The 27,945-nt window shown below is 40.9% G+C and overlaps 2 protein-coding genes across 3 annotated transcripts in view; one reads left to right on the forward strand and one right to left on the reverse strand.

The window, feature by feature from the left end:
• The window catches only part of igdcc3 (immunoglobulin superfamily, DCC subclass, member 3), a 79,613-nt gene extending 74,159 nt beyond the window's left edge, over nt 1-5,454 (reverse strand). Inside the window, exon 1 of the mRNA XM_086181454.1 lies at nt 5,311-5,454. The gene's annotated coding sequence lies outside the window, so the exon portion shown is untranslated. The remainder of the gene's footprint in view (nt 1-5,310) is intronic.
• ano5b (anoctamin 5b) lies at nt 1,865-27,938 on the forward strand. Of its 2 annotated transcripts, XM_086181432.1 has the most exons (21): nt 1,865-2,160; nt 8,196-8,240; nt 13,388-13,452; nt 14,758-14,865; nt 17,448-17,516; nt 17,694-17,978; nt 18,247-18,366; nt 18,947-19,062; nt 19,152-19,286; nt 20,662-20,767; nt 20,934-20,994; nt 21,327-21,478; nt 21,567-21,641; nt 21,733-21,958; nt 22,054-22,232; nt 22,548-22,645; nt 23,176-23,306; nt 23,542-23,747; nt 23,876-24,063; nt 24,918-25,023; nt 25,118-27,938. In XM_086181432.1, the coding sequence occupies exons 1-21, from the start codon at nt 2,085-2,087 to the stop codon at nt 25,340-25,342; spliced, it is 2,772 nt and encodes a 923-aa protein (XP_086037558.1). In that variant the 5' UTR covers nt 1,865-2,084; the 3' UTR covers nt 25,343-27,938. The 2 variants fall into 2 exon arrangements, with proteins under 2 accessions (XP_086037558.1, XP_086037567.1); XM_086181441.1 differs by lacking the exon at nt 8,196-8,240 and having other exon boundaries at nt 25,118-27,937.
• Nucleotides 27,939-27,945: the final 7 nt, after the last annotated feature.

The following is a 27,945-nucleotide window of genomic DNA, read 5'->3' on the forward strand; positions in this document are numbered from 1 at the left end:
TATGTATATGTGTAATATGTATATGAAGAAAGTGCAAGATATGCAGTGAAGGTGTGTAGACCTTTCAGAGTGAGGATATACACTTGACGCTCCATGGATGATGGTACATGAACAGCACTGTGATGAACATCAGCAAGGTGACAATTTGAGGGTTAGCAGCTGTTGTAGCCTGGAGGTCCTCGAGCAGAGAGACCCGTGGTGCCTCCTAGAGGAGAGGACCAAGAACTGCTTGTGGTTGGGGTGGCCCTGTGCCTTGGTCAGTGAGTCTTTCTCAGACATTATCTCTGACAATTGGGAGTGATGATGATTCTTTGGAAACAGCACAGCTGATGCAATTGAATGCTTTCTATGGCACATGGAAAGAAGTTCTATGAAACCTGAGGAATCAGAGGGACTTTCACTGGTCTTCTCAGGAGTAAGAAATATAGATGAGCCTTCGTGAGCAGGGTAAAGTTTTTGAGAGTCCTCCTAGATTTGGATATCTGTATCTCGAGTCTAGAGACCCAGACAGTCTTCGTCCCATCAACAATGATCGTTGTCTTTCTGCAGTCCAGTAAGGACCCCTTCATGAGGACCTGCTGGACTACACTCCCTGACTATAAACTAAAAGTAAACCCTGCGTCCATCAGAGCCACACAGCTAAAATGCTGTTTGTTTATTAACCACAATAACACATAACAACAACATTACATCCCTTTTCAAGGCAGTGGTTGCAACGTGCCTCATAAAGCAATTGAGCACTGAAAGATGCCAGGAAAAATACAAAGGATGAAGTCTGGAATCTTGAATGAATATTAGGGTTACAGCTGCAATGAGCTCATCAAATTAATGACTGGAGTGAACAGCAGACTGTTCCATCCATCCATCTTTATTTCTGATTCTGAAAGTATTTCTATCATTGATGCCTTCAGTGCATTTTTTATTATGTAGAATGTTAAGAGAATTTTAACTTTGACAGCAAGTTTTGATATGGTTTTTTTTAAGTACTTTTAAATTATAAAAAAACTTGAACTAAAAAAAAAAAAAAATCTGAGTACCCCTGTAGCAGTGATTTGGATGTCCTCTACAGGTTCAGAGAGTGCGTGATTCATGGACATGGCTTCCATCAAGGTACACAAGAGCTTCTCTTCAAGTAAAAAAAAATAACAATTTGGATTGAAGAGTTTATACCTGTCTGAAATGTCACTGACAGCGAAAACTGACTGACGATTGATAAAACCACAAAGGTGTGCCATCCCATTAACCCCTGATCATTTCTGAGAGACTTTGATGAGGGTTATAACCATGATTAGTTAAAATATAATTTCCAGCTGCTCTGATCAAAATGTAATCGTTTAATACACCCCTTCAAAGGAGACACAGGTGAAATTACATCAACCATGGCCCTGTCCTACTGTACATGCCTGCTTTACCACTAAATAGAACCAGACCACGATTAAATGTATTAATGAAGTACCTTCAGGCTCAGGCCCTAATTACACGCGTGGCTTCCCTGTTATGATGCTCCAAAATTGCTAATTTAATAAGGGCCTGTCACTCTGTCCATACACCATTAGTAGAGGTACAGTGGCCTCGAATTTTAGCTGCAATAAGGGAAATGGCCACAAGGTGTCCTCCTCATCTAAGGGGTCTGTTTCTATAACGTCCTCTGGTCATTTTACATTCCTTGTTTTAAGAGAGATTTGTTTAAACTAACCTGCTACTTTAGGCTTAACCTGATGTATTGAAGCACCTCTGAACCTGTCTGTCTGCGACACACACGCACACACGCGCACACACACACACACACACACACACACACACACACACACACTATTTAGCCGATGAAAACACCCCTTGCCACTCCCCTTTATGTGTGCCTGGTCCTCTCGGGTAGCGCAGGAGCTCCGGAGGGTTCAGGCTCAGAGGGCATCGTCTCTAGTCTGGATATGATCCTACCATCCATAGATGATCTCAGTCGGACTCATTGTTCCAGTGAATGATCAGCCAGTCCCTGCATGGTGGAACCTTCATCCACCGGACTACCACATAGGCGTCCTCCTACCTCCTCCTGAGCAGCCTTTAGAATAAGACCGTCGGCCGCTATGAGACGAATAACGGGGAAAGAGAAGGATGAAACTTTGATCGAGCTCCAAAGCGCGACGGATTCTCAGACTGGAGGTATTTTAATGCCTGTATTTAAAGCTGAGTTGTTTATGAAGCGCTAGTGGCAGCAAAGCAGCACATGGCGCCAACAGTCTTCGTTCCTTAATAAACGAATATCCTCTCTCAACTGCCATAGGAAGCCATATGGAATTAAATAAACAGCTTAAGGTCTCTTCAAACTGTCGCCTCAGCAACCTTCCATCGGCATGTCTGAGTTTCTTACTAATTTAGCTCATGTACATATACGACTATCGTATATCACCGCTCGCCTGACATGCGGGTTTTATCTAATGAAAACAAGCGTCCGCATGTATTATTTAGGCCCAATGCACTTTTTTTAATTAGGGTACTTTGATGCGGCTTCTCTCCTCTGAGACTGCGCCGGATGACGTCACGTGAGAGCAGAAAGTTTGGAAAGGACATTTCATCCTGAGCTCGATGCTGAGGAGTTCATTATGGCTGATGTGTATCGTTTTACAGCAAATGAGCAGTGATCATGTGATGAGTAAATCTACAGGTCTAATGTTTACATGCTGGTTGACTGAATGCGTTTATTGGCGTCACATGACTGCTCCTTGGAGCTGCCAGTGTGTGATGAAGACCCACTGGAAGGTATTTCCATGGTCTTTCAGACAGTTTTGTACTGTACCATTCAGCTTACTTACGGTCATAAACGTGAAATCTCCGGAATGTATCAGCCTAAGAGGCCTAGAGGCTTCCTGTTTTGTCAAAATAAGAAATTGGGTAGCAGGCTTACATATGAAAGGATTTCCTTATCAGTGAATGTCAGGTTTTGTTGATGGTCCACTTTCAGTTTGTGGTCTCAGCATGACCACCAGGATCCATTTGGACGGTGATAGTCGGGAGAGCTTGGTCAGTTCTAGATAAATGGGATGTCAGACATAGCTCAACTGTTATGGAGGCTGACAGGACTCTGAATATAAGTTAGACCTTCAGTAGAGTTCATTTTAGCGGGCTCCATGTGTCTAATAGAGGTCTTTTAGGTGTCTCATACCTGCACACTCATGTTAAATATTCAATCTGTTAGATTCAGATAAGGGGATGGCATGGCTCAGAGGTAGAGTGGCCGTCTAGCAACTGAAGAGTTGCTGGTTCAATCCTCACTTCCTCTGGTGACCATGTCCAAGTATCCTTGATCAAAACACTGAGCGCCTAATTGCTCCTGATGGCCCTGCCACAGACTGGCATCCCGTCCAGGGTGAACCCCACCTCTCACCCAATGTCAGCTGGGATAGACTCCAGTACCCCCCCCCCCCCCCCGTGCGAACCTTAACGGATGGTCAGATGCAGATTTCTTTGTAATTTCTGTGATCCAATGAAAATGAAATTGTGTCCCACACATCAACCGGTAGTTCAGCGTAAAAAAAAAAAAAAGGAAACTAACCTAAAACACCTGACCTAAAACACACTTAAATTAGCTACGAGAGCATGATAATAAAAAAGCTAACACATTAGTAAAGATGTGATAATTATCTATTGAATAGAGTAAATAGTGCGGCACAGTGGTGCCTCACAGCAAGAAGGTTCCAGGTTCCAGGTTCCAGTCCCGGCTCCATCACAGGATCTTTCTGTGTGGAGTCTGCATGTTCTCCCTGTTCCTGTGTGGGTTCTCTCTGGTACTCCAGCTTCCTCCCACAGTCCAAAGACATCAAGAGGGGACGAGGCTGATTGATACTCTAAATTGACTGTAGGTGTGACTGTGAGTGTGAATGGTTGTCTGTCTCTATGTGTTGGTCCTGAGATGGACTGGTGACCTGTCCAGGGTGAACCCCGCCTCTCACCTGTAGGCTGCTGGGTGGATGGATGGTGATTGTGTTAGTGTTTCATATGTGACTTGGAGGGGAGATCCACATGGAGGAGTGCCATAAGAGCAGTTCTATATGCAGTTAACAATCATTGGTCTTTAAGAGAGCAGTTATATGATTGTTTGTTCAGCTTCCCGATGTCATCGGGGTTAATGGAAAGGGAACTAAATGTGTGGTCAAAGACAGATTATACCCTGCATTAATGTGAGGTTCACTCAGCAGTTCTCATCAACATTGTATGAATTTGTTTTTTATGCCATTTTCAAAGATGAAAAATGAATACATGCATTCATTATATCTGGTCTGGATTACTGCAACAGCAACTAATATGATTTATGCAACAACATCCTCAGTGACCTCTCACATCACCTCCCTCCTCCTCCATGATCTCCTCTCGTTCATTTTAAAATATTACCCCATCACAACCTTCAGACCAATGAAGAAATTGGCCCCACCTTCTCAGACCTCCTCCATCACCACGCTCCTGCTTCAGGTCTACAGGTACTAATCCACCTCAAGCCATAAGGACTAAAGACTGGACCTGGGTCTGCTGCTGCCCCCATCCATGTGGATCTCCATTCCAAGTCACATATAAAAGGCTAACACAATCTCATCCTTCAAAAACAAAAGGAGACCCTCCTCCTCACTCTATGATTTGACCTTTAATCCTCAAACCCCCCCCTTCAGACTCACATCATTATTATTATTATTATTATTAACCCTAACCTCCACACAGAAAGACCCTGTGCTTGAGGCAGGACTCGAACCCGGAACCCTCTTGCTGTGAGGCAACAGTGCTAACCACTGCACCATGGTGCGGCCCTATGATGATGATGATAATAATAATAATAATAATAATAATAATAATAATAATAATAATAATAATAATAATAATAATAATAATAATAATAATAATAGTATTAAACTGCTGAGTGCTCTGCGACAGTATTGATTGTTATTAGTTAGAACATTGGTAAGCGCAGGGCTCAGAGGTGTTAGAGTGAGGACTTGCTGATTGTTGTTGTTGTTGTAATCTGTGTTTAAATATCTTGAGGCCTAAGCTGCACCTGTCTCATCTTCCCCATGAACGCTTCACCTCCTCACTGAGGTCCCACTGATACGGTCTTGTGTTTATTGAAAGGCTGTTTATGCTGCAGGAGTCAGGCTGATAGACTGCACTCACTCAAAGGCTTTGTGGAGGCTCTTATCAGGGTAGACCCCTCAGCTACATGTGAATGGACAGGAAGAGGTCTGTCTTCACCTGACTATACACAAACACACACACACACACACACACACACACACACACACACTTACGCACACTCTCAGAGTCTATTACCTTGTTTACAGCTGCCCAAACACTAATTTATATACTTGATTGGCTCCCATTACTGGATGATCACTGTAGTTTTTTTTTTTTAAATCATTGGTGTCAACTTTATTTACTGAACTTGTTTTGTTTTATGTTTGTGTTTTAATGACAACACAGGATGCAGTGACATGAAACAAAGTAGTTGAAAGACGTGCTCTTAAATGAAGGTGATGCTACTCTGTTATCTGCAGGCTAGCAGATGATGTCATTTTCCAGTCAGAGATTTAAAAGAGCCAAAGAGTTGCTATGGAGACTGACCTTATAATCGTATTACCCCTTTGATGGAGGCATGATACTGCTGGACAGTAGTAGCTCGAGATGGGAAAACCAGCAGAATTTTCTGTGCCAACGGTACCAGTTTCAGACGGTCTAAGTATAGAACATGAAGTGTTTACCTGAACTACAGTACATGGGCATAAAAGATTTAGAGTAGTGAAAACAAACACTTTGACATGCAATCGTGTTTTATGGATGGCATCTCTTAACAGCACAGCCATGCAATGATCATCTCTCTCTCTCTTGGTAAAAGTTACCTAATATGATTACGCAGCAGGCTAATTTAATCTGTGAAACAACTCCTTTCCTTGACCCCTAGCTAAGATGTCAAGTCTGCTATTTCATTGGAATCTCTGGTGTCATTTGACGATAAGCTTTGCACTTGACCACTAGAACACAAGTTTGTGGGTTTTTTGCTCTGTTCAGGGTTTCCGGGGACTGTCAAGGAAATGTCCCTCTTGGAACAACAATATCCTGATGATAAGAGAGAACATTTGTATTTCTTAGAATAATGCAGCTTCAGTGCAAACACAAAAATAAAACTCACACTTCCATTTGGCTTTCTCCTCAATGACTGTCTCTCCATTATTTCTTGGATTTGTATGTAACATCAGTTTTGGTATTATTTTACAACACAGTTCATTTTTATGAAAAAAATATCTCCCTCATCAAGTCCAATTCTTTGAACATATCATCTTCATAAATAGATCGGATGGATGGAGTATCCAAGTGCTCTGAACAATTACTACCTAAGTGATAATAGACCTTACATGTAATTATGACCTTGCTCATTTTACAATCCAAATCTTTTACAAAACTAACCAACTTCTGCGTTGCTACTAGCTAGCTACTGTAGCTCAGAGTTTGTTGTTGTGTCACGTAGCAAACAGCAGCAGAGAAAAGTGGTGAAAGTGGACTGAAATAATCATCTAATGGCAGGCTTACCTGCATTGTCTATGTCTGTATATACTTCATCTAAAAAGTGTATTTTGCCGTTCAAGTACTCAAATAGGATTTGCGCTTTCACAGTACGTTCACAGGGTGTAGGCAGCATTCAGTTGACCCACGCTTGTCCGTAGGGTTTTGTAAAACTGTATGTGCTATAATTTGTTTTTATTTGATCTCAAATCAGAGTTTTTGTGGATTACTCAGTACACAGCCACAAAAAGAACTTGGATTATACTGAACGATACTCTTGAGAGTTTTTATGCAGAACAGATGCTTTTGGACAGTTTTACTGCTGTTTTGTTGCTGTAGCTGTTGTTAGCGCTCCCCATTAGCTTCAAGCTAAACAAACATGGCTGGCTCTTTCTGCATTTGTGTGGCTCTAAAGTGAGTGAGCGTGAGACATTTGTCAGTACTTGGAAGGCAAAATACAAAATTGCTTTAATATTATCAGCCATTATTACTGCCATTTGAATTGTCCTGCATTGGTAAATCCGCCATTCAGGATAAGTTCAGTATTGATTAATACACATAATTTGAAAGATATAAACATGCTAAATACTTCCTGAATGTGACTAAATGAATGCATTTATGTGGATGTAACGAACCATCCTCTCTTTTTTCTGTCCCCTTATCTATCAAATAATGTACACAGTTAAATAAATAGTTTCAGATCTCTAATAATTCCTCATTCCCCTCAAAGGCCCTAATAACAAACTACACACATCACTGTTGTGACTTAGTTGCCACCAAACCAGGTTTGACAGGAAATGTGAGCAGAGAGATAGACGACAGGATGACATAACATATGAAACACAGGCTCGATCCAAGCTGAGGATGTTGTGGTCGTATCGTTACGTGTAAGCCTGCAAAGAAAAGAAGACCCTCCCCCTCTCCTCCAATAGGGCCCTGGGGAGTCAAACAAGAAAACAAAACAAATGTTTGCTTCCACGGTAATTGTAATAATTGCTATAGAATAACGCATGTAGTGCTTAGCTTAATAATTGTTATATATATATATATATATATATATATATCTCCAAGATTTTGGGCTGCACATCTGCATGTCTCATCAGGTGTAATTTAAAGTCAGAACATAACATTTACTGTAGACTTGGGTATTATTACATCATACACGGGCCACAGATTGAAACCTCTCATCGGTCGTGTTCTGTTGTAAGGAACTTGAAAACTTCTACATATTGATATTAATTCCCTTTATTGAGAAAAGATTTGTCATTGTGTAGAGATGTGATTATTGAGGCTCAAATCTGAACATTTTGAACCACTCTTATTCAAATCTAAAAATGAAGGTGTTTATGTTTGGGAGGACTTAAATGTGCCAGCGCTGTGAATGAGCTACACAGGAGCTGCTATTGGAGCTTTCTCTGACACCCACAGAACCAGAACACTCTGTTAATATTCTCCGCTGCAGATGGAAGCCCTGGTCACTGTTACTATGGCTGTTGTTCTTTCTCTATATCAATTTGTCTGAGTAGACCCTTGGCACTGTTACAAATGAGACTCTGGCATTGATCTATTTAATAATCAGTCAGAGCATCTCAGCCTTGAAACAGGCATGTTTCCTTCTTAGCTGCCATCTAACGTGTCAATCTGTCTGTTCTTTAAAGATGGTCCTGCAGTGCTGACAGCATTCAGAATCGACCTGCACTCAGGTACGGGCAGATCAGAGGCTTTATGTGATGCCTGTCTGTCCGTCCTCTCACCATTGTCCTCTCATCTCATCTGCTCGCTCACTCACTCACTCTCTCTCTCTCGCTCACTCTCTCTCTCTCTCTCTCTCGCTCTCTCTCCCTCACTCTCCCTCTCAACTTTTATCATATCTCGGCTTCTGTTTTGGCTCTTCACTGCTTTCTCATCTGCTAATGAGACCCAAGTGTGTGATTGCGTGTTTACAGCCTCCATTTCGACCTCTGTATTGTATCTGCTAAGCCTGACAGCTGCTAGTAAAATTGTGTTATGCTCTTAGTTTATTGCTGAAGTGTTGCAGCGGCTCTGATGCATGCACACATATGTCAGTCAGGCATGTGTGCATTGTGATGAGTTAGTGAGGGTTGGCTGATTTACCTATGAACTGTATGTTGTGATGCGATAATTTTCCAACCATTCGATAATTTGTTTTGCACTGTGGTGATGCTTCTTGTAGTATCCTCCTTTTATTTGGTTTTTTTTTTTTGGATAAACATAGTGTTTCAGGCAACCCACCAGTCTTTTAGGGGGAATACACATCCTCCCAGAGCCAGAGGAGACGATGGATACCCTTCTCTCTTCTGTATGTGCAGGAGTGTAGCTGAGCTCCACAGAGGCCAGCTGAACGCTAATTAGCTTAGAATAATGAATTTAGTGGATGGGGAGTGTTAGCATACCCCTGTCAAAACTCATCAAAGAGACAAATTTTAGGATCTTGGTTTGTGCAGGAGTAACTCTCCTCATCCTGTCTTATGAAGTCGGCCATGATTGGCAACAGCAGGTGCTCTTCTCGGCCCGTCAACATTTTGTTTTATCGGCCGAAGTAACAATCCGGCATTTCAGTTGCATAAAATCTCTGCGCCCATTTAGGGAAGTAGTTTCAGCCATGCGTATGATCGTGATTTTTTTCATGCACAACCCAAGCTACTTTAATGCAGACTAAAACCATTTTGGAAAAAATGTATTTGATGATTTCTGAGTGAGGTATGCCAACACCCCCCAAAATATCCAAATTTCCATATTTTCTGAAAAGTTGGCTAATTACTTTAATAACTCCCTTTTATTTGTTTTTGCATCGGTGTTATAATTATCTGAAAATCCATCAGTTACTCTATTCTAAATGTGCATTGTGTTACTAATATATATCAATGTCGCAACAGAAAAATAGAATATTTTTATTCATGTCAGCCACTCTCATGTGCTCCATCACAGCAGTGTTTAATGGCACAGGGGACGATGCTACCAAACCTCCATGTTATTAAAGAATATTTGTTTGTTCGCTAACACACCAAAGCAGGCAAATGTAACTGTGGAGCAGCATGTTACACTGGTTCCAGGGGTCGTTAATTTGGTGGTGGATCTTCTCTCCAGAGGGAAGCGCCGTCAGTGGGAATTGGAGTTTCACTTGGTGGCGGTGAATTCATTACTTGGTTTGTTTGTGCAGGGAATGGTGGACGTCACTGTCAGGAGAGAAAGTGCAATCTCTGCTCTTTCTTTCCCGCTGCATGATCAGCACATGCCTCTGGGAATTTATATTATTAGCCTGAGCGGCTTCCTATTGTGATGTTGTTTAGTCCTGTGCTGTAGGTTTCTTCAACTGTTAGAGCGTGAGAGAAAATTGTTGGACCCTATTTCTGATTACTCGTCACTTGCCTTTAACGGTGCTGGTGAGAGGAGGGGGGGGGGGGCAAGGAGGACCGATGCAGGAACAAGGTCAGGTATTTTTTTGTTGGGCCTGAACTGTGAGTGGTGTATCCCTCGACAGCCTACATCAGGTCTTATGAGAGAAGAAGACATGCATTGGGATTTTTGCTCTTTTTCTTTTTTAATATTAGATTTTCCTGTCAATAAAGTGCATTTGGCTGCATGCATTTATGGGATAATGAATAATCAGGATACCACCAGGTGCATTTTAACATCCCAAACAGTGAAGCATCTCACTTGAGAAGTTCCTGCTAACAACAATGACGTCACCAAAAAGGTGTGACCTTTCCCACTTTGCCGGCTGGCTTCTAATAAGTCTAAATTAAACCAGGACCTTTTTTTATGAAAAATAGTCACACACTACCCTCTGTATTTACAGTATTGCACAGTCAGGTGTGAGAATAAATTTTATTTTCACCCCTTAGTGTTAAGTATATACTATAAGAAGTCTTTGAGTCTGCATAATAATGTCTGAGGTATTATAAATATTAATACCTTCACCAAAGGAGGTCATGTGATCGGTGCTTTTCATTTGTCAGATTACATTAAAACCGCGAGGCAAACATTGACTATACTGTATTTGGTGGATAGAACAGGGACCCTTGGAAGAATCCATGATATTTTGGGCGGATCCATTTTAGCCTTGTTATTGATGCTGGTCACAATGCAGAGAAGAACATTTATCGTCTGCCGGTGAACCCTGTGAACGCCGAGGGTGCTCCTGGTTTTGTAGACTATAATCCTGTTTTTCAATCAATTGATTGATAAATCCATTGATCTGCTAAACACACTTGAACATTGCCCTGCATGGGCCTAAGCTTCATCCATATGATAATTGATTGAATTTTAATAATCAATATTATTCCCTTGGTACTGTTAATCTCCCAAATCATTAGGGCGGGGTGATTGGTGGGCTGATCGGACGTCAAAACAATTTCAAATTTTTACCTTTATAACAATCAACAAACAATTAGAAGTTTTACACATTTATACATCATAGTTTTCTGCCATTTATGTAAATATGCTGAGCCATGAAGTGGGAAAAAACATACAAATGAACTATTAATGGTTGTTCAATGAATATCTCAAACAAGTGAATTCAAAAAGGATGTTTAGAAAATGCTGCTTGACTTTTACGTTCAAATTAGTTTTAAGTTAGTTGTAGTTTGCACTCTTGGCAAAGGATAACTCTTTAGATACTTTGAGAATGCATGAAGTGTGAGTCTGCTGTTCCTAATCTGTAGTGCAGAACTCTCTGTGTCCCCAAGCCTCCTGTCTGGCCTCTCTCCTCTCTCTGGTAGTAGATATAACTCACTGCTGGCCTTTGCTTCTGTTTGCTCAACCCTGGCTCTGATAACTAGCTGTGCACAGCTGGAGTGAGCCCAAAAATACTGGGACAAAAAAGGAAAGAAGAAAAAGTGCCACAAAAAAAAAAAAGGAACTTCAACTGCACAGTTGACGCTGCTTCCCACGAGTCCAGTGGAAAAGTTTTACCTCTGGGATTCCAATGCTCTAACTGATATGACACATTTCCATTACTCTGTTGTGAGTCTTCTATTTATACAAGAGTGAACTCTTGAAGACTGTACTACAGCCCCTCCCTCATTGGCTCATACCACTGTCTGTCAGATCACGGTGTCCAATCAGAGGCAGCTGACTATGTGAAGCTGAAGGAGCCTGGGGATTATGTCATTTGTGTGCTGGGGAGGTAGGACTTCTGACACTGCAGAGGCCCAGGCTGCCAGCCCCTCCCCCCTCATCGATGTCTTCGTACACATACCAACCTCCCACACAGGAAGTGACACTTTCCCACCATTCAGGAGGATTAAAAGAGGCAGGCAGAGAGCAGAGTAGTGGCTCAGTGGCTCTGCCAGCAGACGCTGGAATGCTGCGTGTTGGTCCTTTTGACACAGAAAAGAGCGTGTGAGTGTGTGACATGCCCTTCATCTGCCTCATCTTCCTCCCCGATAGTGTTCCCAACATGACAAGCATCTGCATCTGCTGACGTTGCCAGGAGACTGGAGTATTTTTATTGAGCCCCAGTTAAACCAAGTTTGTCTGAGATGCACGTGCAGCGTTAACGGCTATTAGCCAGATGATTATCCTTAAAGGGAAAGTTTGGAGCAAAATTACTGGATATCAGTGGAAGCTAGAAACAAGCAAGCTTGTTACAGGATTTTCTTTCTCCTTCTCATGGAATTAACACTTCTCAGCTATACTTGAATTTATGCAGTTTTTTAAACCTCTGAACCTTATTTCTCCTATTGAGTGTGGATGAGACAGGAGAGTTTTTCAGGCATGGCATTTTTCATCCATATTTGTAAAATTGGCAACTTTGTGTGAACAATACACTCCTGTTATCATGAATGTGAGGAGTGTTTAGGAAACCCACTGTTCTCTCTCCATTTGCTTTTAATGGAACTCTTATAATTGCTACACTCATTAATAAGCCTAAGTAAATAGAAGTAGACTATTCAGTGCTACCGCTCAGAGTGCCTTATAATGATACCTCATGCCTTCACCCACACACACGAACACACACACACACACACACACAAATGTTTTCCTTTACATTACTTGCAGTACATTACAATCCAACTTGGAATACAGTATGAGTTTCTAGTATTTCATGATATCCTTTTTTTTAAGCGTTTCAAAAATAGATCTGGGAAGCACTTAATGTTCCCTTGCACATTTTTGAGTGTAAATCCCAAATACAAGTGAGTAAACCTGAAATGGGAAGCTGATATGTTAGAAGTGTTTTTTAGGAATGTGTAAAGAAACATGATGTACCAGTTGTGATTAAATGAACAAAGGATCAGAAATAAGACTGAGTTGAGAGTTTTTGATACAAACCATTACAAAGACATTGATCTAGTGGATGTAGATGGATATTTGTGTGCAATTATTGCAATGTAAGAATCCAGCTTTGAGTACAACAGGCAGCAGGCTCTGTCAGTGTAATTTGTTCCGTTACTCTCTTGTTTCATTTAAGTACCAGTAGGTACTGGCAAGTACTTTAGACGTACAGTTTTATAGAAGAAAGTTACATCATGTGTTGCAGGTAACTACATGGGTACATTATTAAAGAAACAAACGGTTTGTGAAGTGAAGAAATGATAGTTGTTTATTTCAGCATTGACTTGATGCAGAAATTTGAGCGATGCAGAAATGGCACCTCAATGCTCGCCTCCTGCCTTAATCCAGCGTGTCAGAGATTTATCATGTCTGATGTTAGACTTTTCAGCAATTACATTTCAAACACATTTTTCTACCAGGAAGGATAAATGTATAAAATCCATATTCAAATTTTATTGGGGCCGAGGGGATTTATTGTGTATACGTAGTGTATGATCAATCTCATTTATATTTCACTTGCACTGCATAATTTTTCTTATGTGACTTGCAGATGAAAACAGTGGAAATGGAATCAATTCTTTATCTGAGAGAGCAACACTGCCGGGACACACAGAGGTGAGATCTCACGTATTCATATGTATTTCAACTCACAGAGTCACAGTTTGTTCATTTTTATTGAATTTAATTTAATTTCATTTTAAAAAACAACATCTTAATATGTCGCTTTTATGATTTTCTTTATGATCTATTTTAAAGGGTGTGAATAAGTATTGTGTAATATTTTTGAAAAGTGAGGTTTTCCTTTGTATGCAGTCGATTATTGATGTTGGCGGTTATGCTTGTGTGTGTTGTCACTGAGACCTTTTGTTGACTCCTCGCTCTCGCTGCTGAATCACAAGACCTCTGAGTCTCAAAGAGCTCTTGTCATTTCTGTAACAGCGAGACAGAAACAAACTGTCGCTGCTCAGACGGCAGCCTGTTGTGAGTCTTTTGGCCGTCTGGTTATCCCACCGGGCCAGATGGGTACATTCATCTTAATTTACTGATTATATTGTGTGTCTCTGATGTACGATTTGAGGACACAGGACATTAATGGAACACTTAATCAGTTCTACTATCAAACTAATTTTTAATGCTCTAAAGTATGATTATGTAACACCACAACAGTAGCAGCATTCTCAGCCGTTAGTGGATGTGATAAGCACGCGGGGTGGGGTTCTGCCAAAGACTGCAACACACTGGTGCCTCCATTGTCAGTGTTTAGACATTCGCCTCTTAACCAGATGGCATTGAAATGTGATATTGCTCTTTAAAATAAACAAACTATACCTTTGTTTACATCACAGGCCGTGTTAAAGCCCTGAGATGAATGATAGAATTCCCACTTTAAGAGCATATTAGTGTTCACACTTTGAAAAAGAAAAAAACGGTATATCTATGTTATCATAATAATTTTGTGGCGGTTACTTTTACTACCACATATTGTAGATGACTTTTTGGTTTTCTGAATGTGATTATTGCCTGCAAAATGGTATGTCAGGCAAGCCCTGAACCACTGGACGAGGTTTGTTAGGCCGAATGAGCCCAAGAGTCGGTCGTTTCTAGGACAATAAAAATTCAGAAGTAAAGGCACTGATTCAGTTCAAAAGTTGATAGAGAAGATCTCTCTCCATCATCAGCATCTAAGTTTAGTATAATAACATGTTGACACTGCCAGCCGAGACTCTTTTTATGGGGTTTTTCCACATTGAACATGGCTTCTGTCTGCTGTACATGAAGCCAGAGGAAACAACATATACCAACAAGTGAAGGTTGAATCTCCATGTATAATTTTGGGAACAATCTGTCTCTATATTTAATCTGTTTTCAAGTCGTCGCCTTTCTTGTTTGTCCAGTAAGATCTTGCTGTTTCTCATGTAGACAGAAAAGCTGCAACCGAACAAAGACACGGTGTTCTTCAGGGACGGGCTGCGGAGGATCGACTTTGTGTTGTCTTATGTAGATGACAAAGATGGAGAAAAGAAGCAGGTGAGTAAGTGAAGGAAAAATGATGAGTAGCTTTTAGTTGATTGTTCAGCATTTTTTACTGTGAGGTAAGTGACTAACTGGAACGCTTTATTTCACAATGTATGTCCAGAACAGAGATGCAGTGCTGCAAAGAGGAAGTGAGAGGGAACAAACATAAACTCCAAATCCCCAAATCTAAAAAGAGATTACTAAATGATTGAGGATCAAGTTTTTGATCCTGTCTTTAGAGTAATCAAAAAAGTATCAATAAATTCACATAGTATTTGACACATGAAAGTATATGTACAGTATATGAACAGTATATGAAGCGTATATGGCCCATAGGTCATGTGATTATCAGTAAAAATGCCAGTGCCTTCAGAAATGAGTGTAGGATGAAGGAAGTATGGGCAGCTACAGAATGTCACTTCTCCTTGTATCTATGAGACAACTCAGTTTGTGATTTCGTTTTCCGGTGAGAACTTGTTTCACAGGAGATCAGAGGACAAGTTCATAGTAATGATTGTTGCTAAAATCAGAGGATTATTCATTGTGCAACCAGAAAGTTTCAGTTTGACCTCCTATATACCGGCACTGGTAAATACTAATAAACCAAATTATTCAAATGGTGATGGAAACAATAGTCGGATATTATTTTGGAAGTCAAAGATCTTTGTTTTGCCCTGGTCACCTGTTTTATTCTTTGTATGCATATAGATTCATCTGATTCTTGTCATATGAAGGCATGTGGCCTTCTCCTGCTTATAGACTTACCATCGCTCAAATAGGGACAGAAATATTCGACTTATTTTCTAAACCTAACAACCCCTACATATGGACAGATTGAAATTGTATCTGCAACGCCATGCTGAAAACCTAACGAATGTTGAAAAAAAAAAAACAGAATATGTGTGATTTCATGTACTTTGGAGGGAAACCCAACAGATCGTGTAAACCAGGTTTCTTTTCCTGTCATCACATTATTAAACTGCATGAAACATGTCAGATCAAATCATTAGGTACTTGGCTTTTCCCAGTTATCAGATTATTGTGTGCATGTGCACAGTGACAGCCAAGCATCACTGCTCATCTGCCTTATTTGACCACGTTAAAGTCCGACCCCCCTCCTCTTGATATTGATGAGCTCAGCTGTGTTCTAAAAGTTGAACTGTCGTCAAAGGAGAGGTTAATGATGAAAGTGTAGAAAAAGAAAAAAAGCTTTTACAGAGGACTTGGAGCAGAGTCAGAGGTGACCTTAACAGGATTTGCCTCAAAAATACAATGCAAGAGCAGAAGCACACCTGGTCACCACAAGCAGTTATAACTGACTGCAGAACTGTATTTAACAAGCTTCAGCTCCATGTTTAGCTTTCCAGACTACAACTATATTGTTTTACTCACTCAGAGTAAATACTGGACTTAAATTCACCAGATGGACACAAACACAATCCAAATCAATGATGCTGTCACTGATGGCTGCAAAAACAAGCTAGTAATTGTGAGCAAGCTTGTAAAATCAAGCGAAAAGGCAACATGTCAGAGTTGTGTTCCTTTACTTCTGCTGCCTCCAAGTGGCGAAAAACAGGTAATACAGGTTTTCTATTTTATCGCTTTGGGAGCCCTTAAACCAACACTTTGACGGACATCATCCCCAGCAGCACTGGACCAAATGATCCCTGATGCTTCCTGGTCGTTGATATCGTAGGATGGTGTTTCTGTAATCTCTTAACCACTGAATCAGCTGGTGACCATTCTGTGGTGAGCTAGTGTGTAACTTCATTGACGAACTGAATTATCGCTGGGTTTTACATTGATATGTGTGGATTCCCTGATGTTGCTATGTGATGTTCATTCTGGAACGAAATGTCCTACAATGTAATGAATCAGACAGCTAGTTTGTGAATCCAGTTTTCTTCTTCCTGCGCTATGATTTGACCTCTGATTAATAGTCATCATTTCAATCTGATTTGTAGTAGAGAGGCTTGAAGGCCTTTCTCCTCAGCCATTACTGTAAGCGTGTTTACATCCTATCTGTGCTTCATAGCGAGGAGAGAAAGATGTTCAAAGTCAACCTACTTTTGAGCATTTTGTATTTTCGGAGAAATAAAAGCTCAGATACTGCAGCATAAATCTTGTATGTCTCCATCCCATTCATCTTCAGTCTACTACATGGACAGAAAGACTTTTCCGAGGGGCACGTTTATTATTGACGCTTCCATTACTCCAATCACACTGTACCAGCCAGGACACAGCGCCACAGTCTGACATAAAAGGCATAAATATCCTCCCCGGTGTCATCTTATTTTTACTGGCTCAGTGTGGAAGAAGTGGTCTCCCTGTGCACATCAATGAGAATCTTCAGTGTCCCTTAAATCCAAAAATCCAAGTCCTTTATCAGACTCACCTCATGGCCTCAGTTTGACCTGTCTGGATCTTGATCTCTGTGTAAATCCTTTATAAGATTGAGTAGGTAAACTGAGATTTTTTAATTTATTTTTTTGGTAGAGGTTTTTGGTAAAATGCAATGAAGGTTACGGGAGAAAAAAACAGGCTGAGCCTGTGTGAGTGAGCCTCTCATGCCTGTGGTTTGTGTTCGTCCACAGGAGAGGAGGAGGGAGTTTGAGGCCAACCTTGAGAAAGTTGGTCTGGAGCTGGAAACAGAGGACAAATTGGTAAGAGATGTAACCGCAGAGCACTAGCACCACCTAGAGGATGTAATGCAGAGGCACATTATGTTGTCTCAAAGAGAAGGCTCAACACAAAACAATCATTTACACAAGAAAAATGTAAGAATTCCTTACAATAGCTCACATTTCCTTTCTCTTCTCTCTCATTTACACTTGAATCAGGACTCAAAAGACCAAAAAACATACTTCCTGAAGATCCATGCCCCGTGGGATGTACTGGCCACTTATGCTGATATCCTGAAAATCAAGGTTCCCTTCAAGGCCAGCGATATGCCCCATGGTCAGGACGTCCCGCTAGAGTGGCTCTCACTTCCTTTTCGCTTGCCAGAGCATATCATGCACCCCAAACCCGATTATTTCACCTACCCCTTCGACAAGACGAAGACCGACTTCTTCCTCATCAACGACAAGGACACATTCTTTCCTCCATCCACAAGAAACAGAATAGTGAGTCTTTCATTTGTGCTCGGGGTTGAATCAGCTTCAATTGTTTAAATGTGTTGTTTATTCAGTATTTGTGTTTATTCAGTAGATTGAGCTCAGCTAATAAATTAAAGAGGACTTTGCTGGCACATTTTTTGTCGTATTTTTGGATAAGATAAACAATGAAGTATTTTTAGAAATGCATTTAACTTAAAAGTTCAAATGAATCCAAATCTCTTAATCCTTTTTTTTTTTTTTTTTTTTTTTTTTTTAATCTCGCCCTGGTTACTAGGTGTACTACATCCTGGCTCGCTGTGCATACTACAAAGAGGGCCGAAAAGATAAAGACAAGACAGGAATCAAGCGGTTACTTAGCAACGGGACATATACGGCTGCTTTCCCACTTCATGATGTAAGTCACATGGAAGAACATGCGTATGCTGAGGCAGGAATAAAAAAAGTGTACTCATGTATAAACTACAACTGTCACATACTCCTCTGTCATTTTTTTTAGAGGTGTGTAAGCATTTGCTCTCCTACTTTACTACAGGATCTGGATTTCACTAATTGCCCTCTTTCTGTACCAGGATTGGTGAATGAGTGCTTTGTAGACAAAACAGAATATCATATTTTGCTTACAGGAGATTTAATTTGACTATATGTCCTCTTCTTTGTACACTCTTTGATTTTACTTTTTTGACAATAAAGATTTAGTAGTATACCTGGCTTCTAAAAATAAAGAGTTGGCTTTGATGTACAGTTGTATGATTGCTGACATTTTCCTGCTTCATAGCCACAAAAATTCTAAGAAAAAATAAGCATCTTTGTACACACAAAACTTGGTGATAAATATTTTTCACTTAGATTCCTAAAAAAAGGTCAATATGCTCTATATTAACTTCAACTTTTTGTTTCAAGCATTTCTGAGTATTATTAAAGAGAACCGTATTCCATTTTCTTTTGTCTTCAACATTTTGCTCTTTTCCTTTCAGTGTCGTTACTGGAAGAGAGCGAGAAATGCTGAATGTGAGAGCGAACGCTATAACCTGTACAAGCACTGGGCCAGGTTTCTCTGCTTTTATAAAGAGCAGCCTCTCAACCTCATCAGGTAGAGCAAAATAAGCAGTTGTTGGATTTTTGGAGTCTTGTTTGAAGTTTGTTCATGTACATGCCGTTGAAACGATACTCTGCTTTCAGGAAGTACTACGGGGAGAAAATTGGGATCTACTTTGCCTGGTTGGGCTTCTACACTGAGATGCTGTTCTTTGCAGCCGTTATGGGCCTCATATGTTTCACATATGGAGTACTCAGCTATGATGACAACATATCGAGGTTGGTAGGTTTTTTTTGTCAGAATCAGGCTGTAATTTTACCAAAAGTAAACAGACATTAGTATTTATACGTGATTGTTTAATGTCTCATTCTGATGTTGCTACAACTGGTTCCACTCTTCTGTGACGGCAATTCATGAAACTCCAGAACCTGGCTGCAGGAGCCTGTTTATTCAGATGTTGAGTAATGAAGCCTGAAAGATGGCCACAGTCCATTTCATGAAGGGAGAAACTACGTGTGTCCAGACCAAAACTGGGCCAGTACTTAGATGAAAGTGAGCAGAACATGAAGGAAAACAAAATCAAACAGAGTTTGAACGATTTGGTGCATTAAAAAATGGATGTTGCATTTCTGCGGACACATTCCAGGTAATCCAAAAGTTGTTTGATCAGTATTCACACACAGGCGTAGTGGCCCTAAAGCATCAGCACAAAGATATAATCAAGCTATTGTCTGCATCAGTGAGGTTCCAAACATTTTCAGAGGTTCAATGAATAAAAATCACAACTATTACTTTAGTTATCAAAAGGAGATCATGTAGAATCTCAGTGTATCCCTGGATGGATGTGGATAAATACCAAATATGCGGCTCAAGTTTGCAAGTGTCCAGTGGTTTACATCCATTCCAGCAAACCTTCAAAATCATGCCAATGAATTGGTGTCAGGCAGCACGGTGGTGCAGTGGTTATCACTGTCGTCTCACGACAAGAAAGTTCCTGGTACGACCCCCAGCTCCATCACAGGATCTTTCTGTGTGAGTCTCCATGTTCTCCCTGTTCCTGTGTGGGTTCTCTCTGGTACTCCAGCTTCCTCCCACAGTCCAAAGACATCAAGAGAGGACGAGGCTGATTGATACTCTAAATTGACCGTAGGTGTGACTGTGAGTGTGAATGGTTGTCTGTCTCTATGTGTTGGTCCTGCGATGGACTGGTGACCTGTCCAGGGTGAACCCTACCCTGCCTCTCACCCGTAGCCGCTGGGATAGGCTCCACCCCCCCCTCCCCCCACCCCCGCGACCCTTAACAGGAATAAGAGGAAGAAAATGGATGGATGGATTTGGTGTCTTAACATTTTTACTGTCTACTTGTTGCACATCAATGCCAAAAGATATTTGCCATCAGAAATGCGATTATGTTAAAGATATTCTTCAGCAATATTTGTACAGTTAGAGTCAGAGACCTTGGACAGACTTGCTTCATGTATTTGTTGTGGTGCCAGTTTAATGTAACAACTACATTAGACTGGTGGCTCCATTGTTCATTTTCTCTGGGATCAAATGACAGTAACATGGTCTCATAGGCATCCAAGAATCTGAGCAAACAAGTATGTTTACAATTCTTCCTTTGCTTTCATTCTCCTTTCAATCTTCTCTTAGCAAAGAAATCTGTGACGCTGCTATTGGAGGCACTATTGTGATGTGTCCACTCTGTGATAAGAAGTGTTCCTTCTGGAAGCTCAACTCCACGTGTCTCTCATCCTGGGTAAAATATTTCACTCACAAAAGCATGATTGACAAATTGGAATTCAAGTAAATCATTTTATTTCCATGGGAAAATCAGTCCCGCCCCAGAGTCGGTGACGGGTCACCATGTTCACTGCCTCTGTTTATCAGTCATTTGTCATCACGTTTGATATTCTCTCTTACAGCAATCGCATCTGTTTGACAATGAGGGGACAATATTCTTTGCCATATTTATGGGGATTTGGGGTAAGTGTCAGCCAGTGCTGCTCCTAGCATGTCCATAGCATGTTTAACCTGTGTTTGACATGTGACTCAAACCCCTCCCACCCCCACCCACATCCCTCGCACCACCTGTAGGACAGATTTTCACAGGGAAAACCATTGCACACTGAAGCATCAAGATGAATCCATCAACTTGCCAGAACAATTATGTTACACCAAATGGCTGCATAGCTTATTCAGCACACACACTGTCAGCCCTGAGAGCTTAGAGGAGCACACCAACTTTTAGACAAATGGTGCAAGGTGCAATAATATGTACTGAGATTGAATCTAAGCACTCCAAATGTGCTGGGCAGTGACTCTGTTTTTGGAGTTCTGGAAGCGGCGTCAAGCCCGGCTGGAGTACGAGTGGGACTTGGTTGACTTTGAAGAGGAACAGCAACAGCTTCAAATCCGGCCAGAGTTTGAGATCCAGTGCACTAAGAGGAGACTCAACAAGATCACACAGGTGCTCCATAACTTTCTTCAAGCATGGCAACAGACATACCAGACGCCATGACACGTGTATATTCAGAATCGTAATAATCATCTTGCAGGAAATGGAGCCATATCTTCCCATCCCCAGCAAGTGTGCCCGCTTCTGCCTCTCCGGAGCCACAGTCCTCTTCTGGGTAACAAGATCCTCTTCTCTCTTGGGTGTGTGTGTGTTTGCTGTTCGCAGTAATTCTTGGGTCACAGCACATGTTCCTGTGCTCTCCACAGATTTCCCTGATATTGGCCTGTATCATCGGGGTCATAGCATATAGGCTGGCTGTGCATGCAGCCTTCTCCAGTATCATCAAAGATCCGATGAGGAGGATCCAGGTGGTGGGCCGGTTCATCACCCCACAGTTAGCCACCTCTGTCACTGCTTCCTGCATCAACTTTGTCATCATCATGATCCTCAACTTCTTCTATGAGCGGGTGGCTGTTTGGATCACTGACCTGGGTACAGATGTTTAATCAAATCAGCTGAACCTGAACACTCGGGTGCACAGGGGTGGGGTCCTAGTCATTATTTCTCCAACTGTTCATGTCTTGCAGAAATCCCAAAGACCCACCTGGAGTATGAGAACAGGCTGACCATGAAGATGTTTCTCTTCCAGTTTGTCAACTACTACTCCTCCTGCTTCTACGTGGCTTTCTTTAAAGGCAAATTTGTGGGTTATCCCGGTGACTACTCATACATGTTTGGAAAATGGAGCAAACTAAGGAATGAGGAGGTGGGTATAGAAAGGGAACGTTTGTGTCTTAATCTGATCATAATCTAAGAGCTACAACCAGGAAGTGAATGAAAGAAAAATGAAGAAGCAACGTACACACAAAACAGTAATGCGGTGCATTCCCCCCCTGCTCAAATTCCATGTAGTCTAATTTTAACGTGGGCTGCTGTGCACATCAGCCATGGCCTGGTGTTAAGAATACTGGGTAGCAACCATCTTTGAACTCAGAGTCAGCAACAATTTACTTATACCTAAATGAGAGTTGTTGCTAAGGAGCCATTAACAACAGTCAGATACTCTCATTGCCCTGCCTAGTGCGACCCCGGAGGCTGTCTGATTGAGCTGACCACGCAGTTGGTCATCGTCATGGCAGGAAAACAACTATGGGGGAACATCCAAGAAGCTTTATTGCCGTGAGTTGTCTTCCAGTCTACCATCACATGCTTGTATGTATTTGGTTAACCAGGGTGAACGACATGAACAAACATGAACAACCTGGGGGGAAAAAAAAGCACATTTATAATAAACATTTAAATTCTTGTCACTGAGCTCTAGAGTGTCTTTTGAATCTTAACTGTCTGTTAGAGCAGCGTTCAACCTGCAGACGTCAAAGTTAGACAATAATGTCTGTGGCTTCATCCGTCTGTCGTTCATAGGGCTGGATAAAATAGCCAACAGAATACTTAAAAATGTAAAAAAAAATCAGGGCCAGCATTGCTGAATCACGAGGATTCCAGACACACAGACACCTTCAGATGATCGTATTGTACGTTCAACCTCTAAACTGTAATTCAGTCACGTTAGATCTTTCCCTGTGTGGCCTCAAATAGGTTTTAGTTACAAGCTCATTTTTGTGTGATTCTTAATATCCAAATGTACTTGTCAATACATATTGAATTCTGGGAGTGTGATGTCCTCTTCTGCCTCATGGGCTTCCTGACAGGTTGATGCGTAACTGGTGGAGTAGCAGGGGGGGACGGCACCATCCTGAGAACCATTACAGCCGCTGGGAGCAGGACCACGTCCTGCAGCACTTCAGCCAGCTGGGATTGTTCTACGAGTACCTGGAGATGGGTGAGATACCTTTCCTTCTTTTACTAATAAAGTTCACTTACAATTGTTGCATTAGAATTCTTGCTTTCAGTCAATCAGATCACTCTTTCAGAGACAACTGAGTCACTTCTTGTTTTATCCCACAACATCATCACCCTCATCATCATCATCATCATCACCATCATCATCATCACCTTCATCATCATCATCATCACCATCATCACCATCATCATCATCACTATCTCTGTCTTTCCAGTGATCCAATTTGGCTTCATCACTCTTTTCGTGGCCTCGTTCCCGCTGGCTCCTCTCCTGGCCCTGTTCAACAACATTCTAGAAATCAGGGTGGACGCCTGGAAGTTCACCACCCAGTTCCGTCGGCCGATGGCCTCCAAGGCTCGAAACATCGGAGCGTGGCAGGAGATCCTCAACGCGGTAGCCATTTTGTCTGTTGTTACCAATGTGAGTATTACTCCGGAAGAACTGTAAAACTATCTTTCCCTTTCAGGGTTCACAAGAAGCATACACAATTTGTCTTCCTCCAATTTGACTCCACCTGACAACATTTCTTGCGCTTGTGTTGACCTCAGGCATTCATCATGGCGTTCACCTCAGACATGATACCCCGTATGGTCTACCTGTACGCCTACAGTAAAGAGTCCTCCATGAGGGGGTATGTGAGCAACAGCCTGTCAGTGTACAACATCTCTCAAATTCATCACCACAACATGCCTGAAGAACAAGACAACTGGTTTGATAATTCCACCAACACCTGCAGGTATGACGCTTGTTTGCAGCCGTCTTTGTTGATAAGATGAGGACTTTTTAACAACGAGCATAAAAGTTTTATAGGTGCTAACTTCTCATAATCAAATGTGTGGAAAGCTGTTTATGAAGCTTCTAATCATCAAGCGATGTGTGCTTTTACGAACCCATTTTCTTCTATTCATAAATAGCCTGCTGTATGTCAGAGGTGGGGGACTGGAGTCACGTGATTGGACTGAGGTCAAACTGAAGTTGCAAATTTGAGGACTCAAGACTTGCTTGACAAACTTCGACGAAGCATTGAATTTGACTGATTTGAGATCCTTGACTTGAGATGCGATTGAGACACATGACTTGAAAAGACAAGACTTTTATCAAATATTTTCCTTTGTTGTTAGACATTTAGAAGTTAGTTTTTATTTTTGAAGCATGATTTGGTGGCAAAATTGATCAAGTTAAATGTGTGCAAATATGCGTATGTAGTAGGATGCACAAGACCAGCAATGAGCCAGAGGCTCAGATTGATGTTATATGTTATGCTGATGATGATTGCAGTATGAGGAAAATGGAAGTATGCAGTGTCTACAGATCAAGAAAATCATTGACACAACATTCAAATTAGTCTAATGTACAGTACAGTGATGTACCTTTAACTAACTAGCTTTAACTAACTCAAATGTTAGCAAGAAGGCTGTCTCATTTGTTTTATTTATGTTTAACTTGAGTCATCGTAAAAGACAATCAGGGGACTGAGGCAGAGCGCTGGACTTGCTTGACCAGAGGGGACCTGACTTGACTTGATTCTCGCCACAGCAACTTGTCACTGGTATGTGTCTCACCTCTCTCTATCCATGTGGTTTGGTACAGATACCGAGACTACCGTTACCCACCAGGCCACCAGAAGGAGTACACTCACACCATGCAGTTCTGGCACATCCTAGCAGCCAAAATGGCCTTCATCATTATCATGGAGGTGAGACAAACACCTTTGATGTATGCTCACTCTATGTGATTTACATTTTGGAAAGTGATGTAAAAATAACCATGTGATCTTCATCCTCCCGCAGCATGTGGTCTTTGTGGTGAAGTTCTTTGTGGCGTGGATGATTCCAGACGTCCCGTCAGATGTGAAGGCACGGATTAAAAGAGAACGCTACCTGATTCAAGAGTACCTGCACAACTATGAAGTGGAGAAGCTCAAACTCCAGCTCAGTGCCAGTTTCATTACAGAGCCACACTCAGAGATAACGTTAACACCAGACAAGCATGAAGTGCTGTCCGAGTGCCTGTAGCTTCAACTTCCCACATCTGACTAACCAAGCCAAGAAGTGTTGATGTTTTGTTTTATTTTTTTCCTGCTGACAATGTCTATATGCAAGGGCTTCTTTTCATGGGAACAAAACACTGTTATCGTTTCTTTTTGGATTGGCATAATCACCTGCCATGTTTTCCTATATTAGGATCTGTTACTACTTAGTCCTCCTCTTCCCAGTTGAGAAATAAGGCTTTGTATTATCTATACATTAGGAGGAAAAACTGCAATATATTTCATCAGCTTCTTAAGTGCATGAAACATTTCTGTGCCATAGAAAATGAGCTTGAGGGTGTCGAGATTAAAAAAAAAATAATAGTGAAGAGCAAAAAGATTGTATCTGCAACTTGTAGTACAATTGTAAGCGCGAAGCCTTCTATGTCTTTAACAAAATTGTATGTATGTGCTTTTTGAAGCTGTTGGGCTGAGACTGTGTAATTGGTGTAATTACCCTTTAGGTAATTGTATTCCCTGCATGTGAGCGCTCTGAGGAGGACAAAAGATGAAGGACTTTTAAGTCAAGCTATAAGTCAGCTGTGAAATTGTGGCTAAAATCATGTCATTGTAGGGCTACGTGCTAATCATCACAATCTTTTCTGTCATTTAAAGTAATACTTCACCCAGCGTATTCTGCCTTTCAATTACTTACAAATAGGTACATGAGATCAAAAAAAAAGAATTTTTTTTTTCCCCCAACTGCTTTACTTTTTTTTGGATTCCAGAATTCAGAAAGAGCTAGCTGTGTAAATTTAGATTGAAGCTAATCGAAGGATTACTAACACCAGCAAAAACACAAAAAAACGACCAAGAAATTTCAGTGAACAAATACTCAAGAGCATCATCTTCTTTATCTTGTTGTAAGCTTAGGAACGCACAAACACTTTGATTTGAGCTAAAAACACACTGAGACCAGTTGACGGTGGCGCTAGCTAGCTAGCTTGTTTTAAACTCAAATCAGTACTAGTGGATTACTGAGCATACAGCTGGGTAAAGAAGACCTGGATTATACCAGACGATGCGCTGGAGAGTATTTAAACTGACATTTTGGGCCAGTTTTGCTGTTTTGTTGCTGTGGCTGCTGTTAGCCATCAGTCACCATTAGCTTTAAGCTAAATATACATTTTTTTTCTGGAGTCACAGAGAAGTAATGCAGGAGGGAAGAACATCTCTGTGAGCTCAAGACATCTATTTGATAGTATTAGGATGGCATAGTGAAGGGCAAAGTACTGCTTTACCTGTGGATGTACAATGTAAACACACATGATTTAAAATTCATTACATATGAAACACTTAAAAAAAAAATCCAGATGTGCTTTGCTTTGATAGAACATTCATTGATCATTGAAGAACCTGGAAGCACCATAATGTTAAGATCCATTTATCTGTAGCTGGGCTATAAGAATGAGACTTATTTTGAGCAAAAAGGCTGTCAAAAATTGCATTTAAAACAAAGTACCTCCATCATACTGCAGTAATAGTCTACTGTAACAATCAAAGCTGAGACCGAAGCTGCAGGCCTCTCTTCCAAACGTATCTCCAGCGTACTCTGGGACCAATTATAACATTCCTACAATCCGAACAGACACAAAGAAGATGCTGGAAGATGTTTCTGTTTTAATACAATCAGTTTTGGTGTGAGAAAATTTTATTTGTGTAGCATAGAAATAAATGTCCTGGATGTTTGCAGATTTCACATTGTTGTAGTTTCCATGTATGTAAACGAGTGTAACGTTGATGTCAAGAATTTGCAGTAAGAAGGAAGCATTTTCACCCTGGTGGCTTGCTTCATGATGGAAGTGATTTAAAAAAAAAAAAAAAACGACAATGAGTTTGAGTCATGGAACTCTGTAGCTGGTACTGTGTTGATGTAGCCGGGCAGAAGATTTGTAACCTATTTAAATGGGTTTTAGTGCAATTGTTATTTGAACTGTGAGAGGTTTGTAGCTTAAACATTCATGTTTACAGTTTTTTTCATAATCAGCTTTGTAACTGTTGTCATTTTCCTGGCGGTACCTACTAATTATAACCATCAAGCCGTGTTCAAACAGTTCAGGTACATTTGATGTTATGAATGACTTTTTTTGTTGAGGGATCAGACAAGTAAAAACAAACTGCCACACAATAAGTTTAACATTTATCAGACCCCGTGTGTGTGTGTGTGTTTTTTTTAATCTTCTATACCTTAAAATTACATTTGTATTGAAACATGTTTGTGATTATGTGAAATTAAATATATCAATCGTCAAAAATGTAAGCTTGACTCGCTCCAATCTCAGGACTAAACATCTCTGAATGTTGAGCATTTGTGCCTGGGTCCAGATGTTCATGAGGTCCGTGCATGATCCTGCAAGGTGCATGATCTATTTTCCAAAAAAATAAAAAAGATTTAAATGCCTTAAATATCTTTATTTACCTTTTTCCTCTGATGCTTTGTACTGAATTTTTTTTTTTTAACCAGCTTCCAAAACCAAATTAACATCAGTCATTGCTGCTATTAGAGATTGAAAAATCGCGTGCTGGATGTGCATGAGTTGTGTTTCTGTACATATTTTGCTAGTTACATTCAAACGTCACTTTAGTTTA

Source organism: Aulostomus chinensis, chromosome 2, assembly GCF_037954235.1.
Source record: "Aulostomus chinensis isolate RoL2024-O1b breed Wild chromosome 2, RoL_Achi_v1.0, whole genome shotgun sequence".
NCBI classification, from domain to species: Eukaryota; Metazoa; Chordata; class Actinopteri; order Syngnathiformes; family Aulostomidae; genus Aulostomus; species Aulostomus chinensis.

What these genes read in the sequence shown, in the direction of transcription:
- ano5b (XM_086181432.1), top strand. Translation starts at nt 2,085, where the DNA reads ATGAGACGAATAACGGGGAAAGAGAAGGATGAAACTTTGATCGAGCTC. An exon ending in TATGATGACAACATATCGAG is followed by an intron (nt 19,287 to 20,661) that starts GTTGGTAGGTTT and finishes ATCTTCTCTTAG; the next exon opens with CAAAGAAATCTGTGACGCTG. An exon ending in CCTTCATCATTATCATGGAG is followed by an intron (nt 25,024 to 25,117) that starts GTGAGACAAACA and finishes ATCCTCCCGCAG; the next exon opens with CATGTGGTCTTTGTGGTGAA.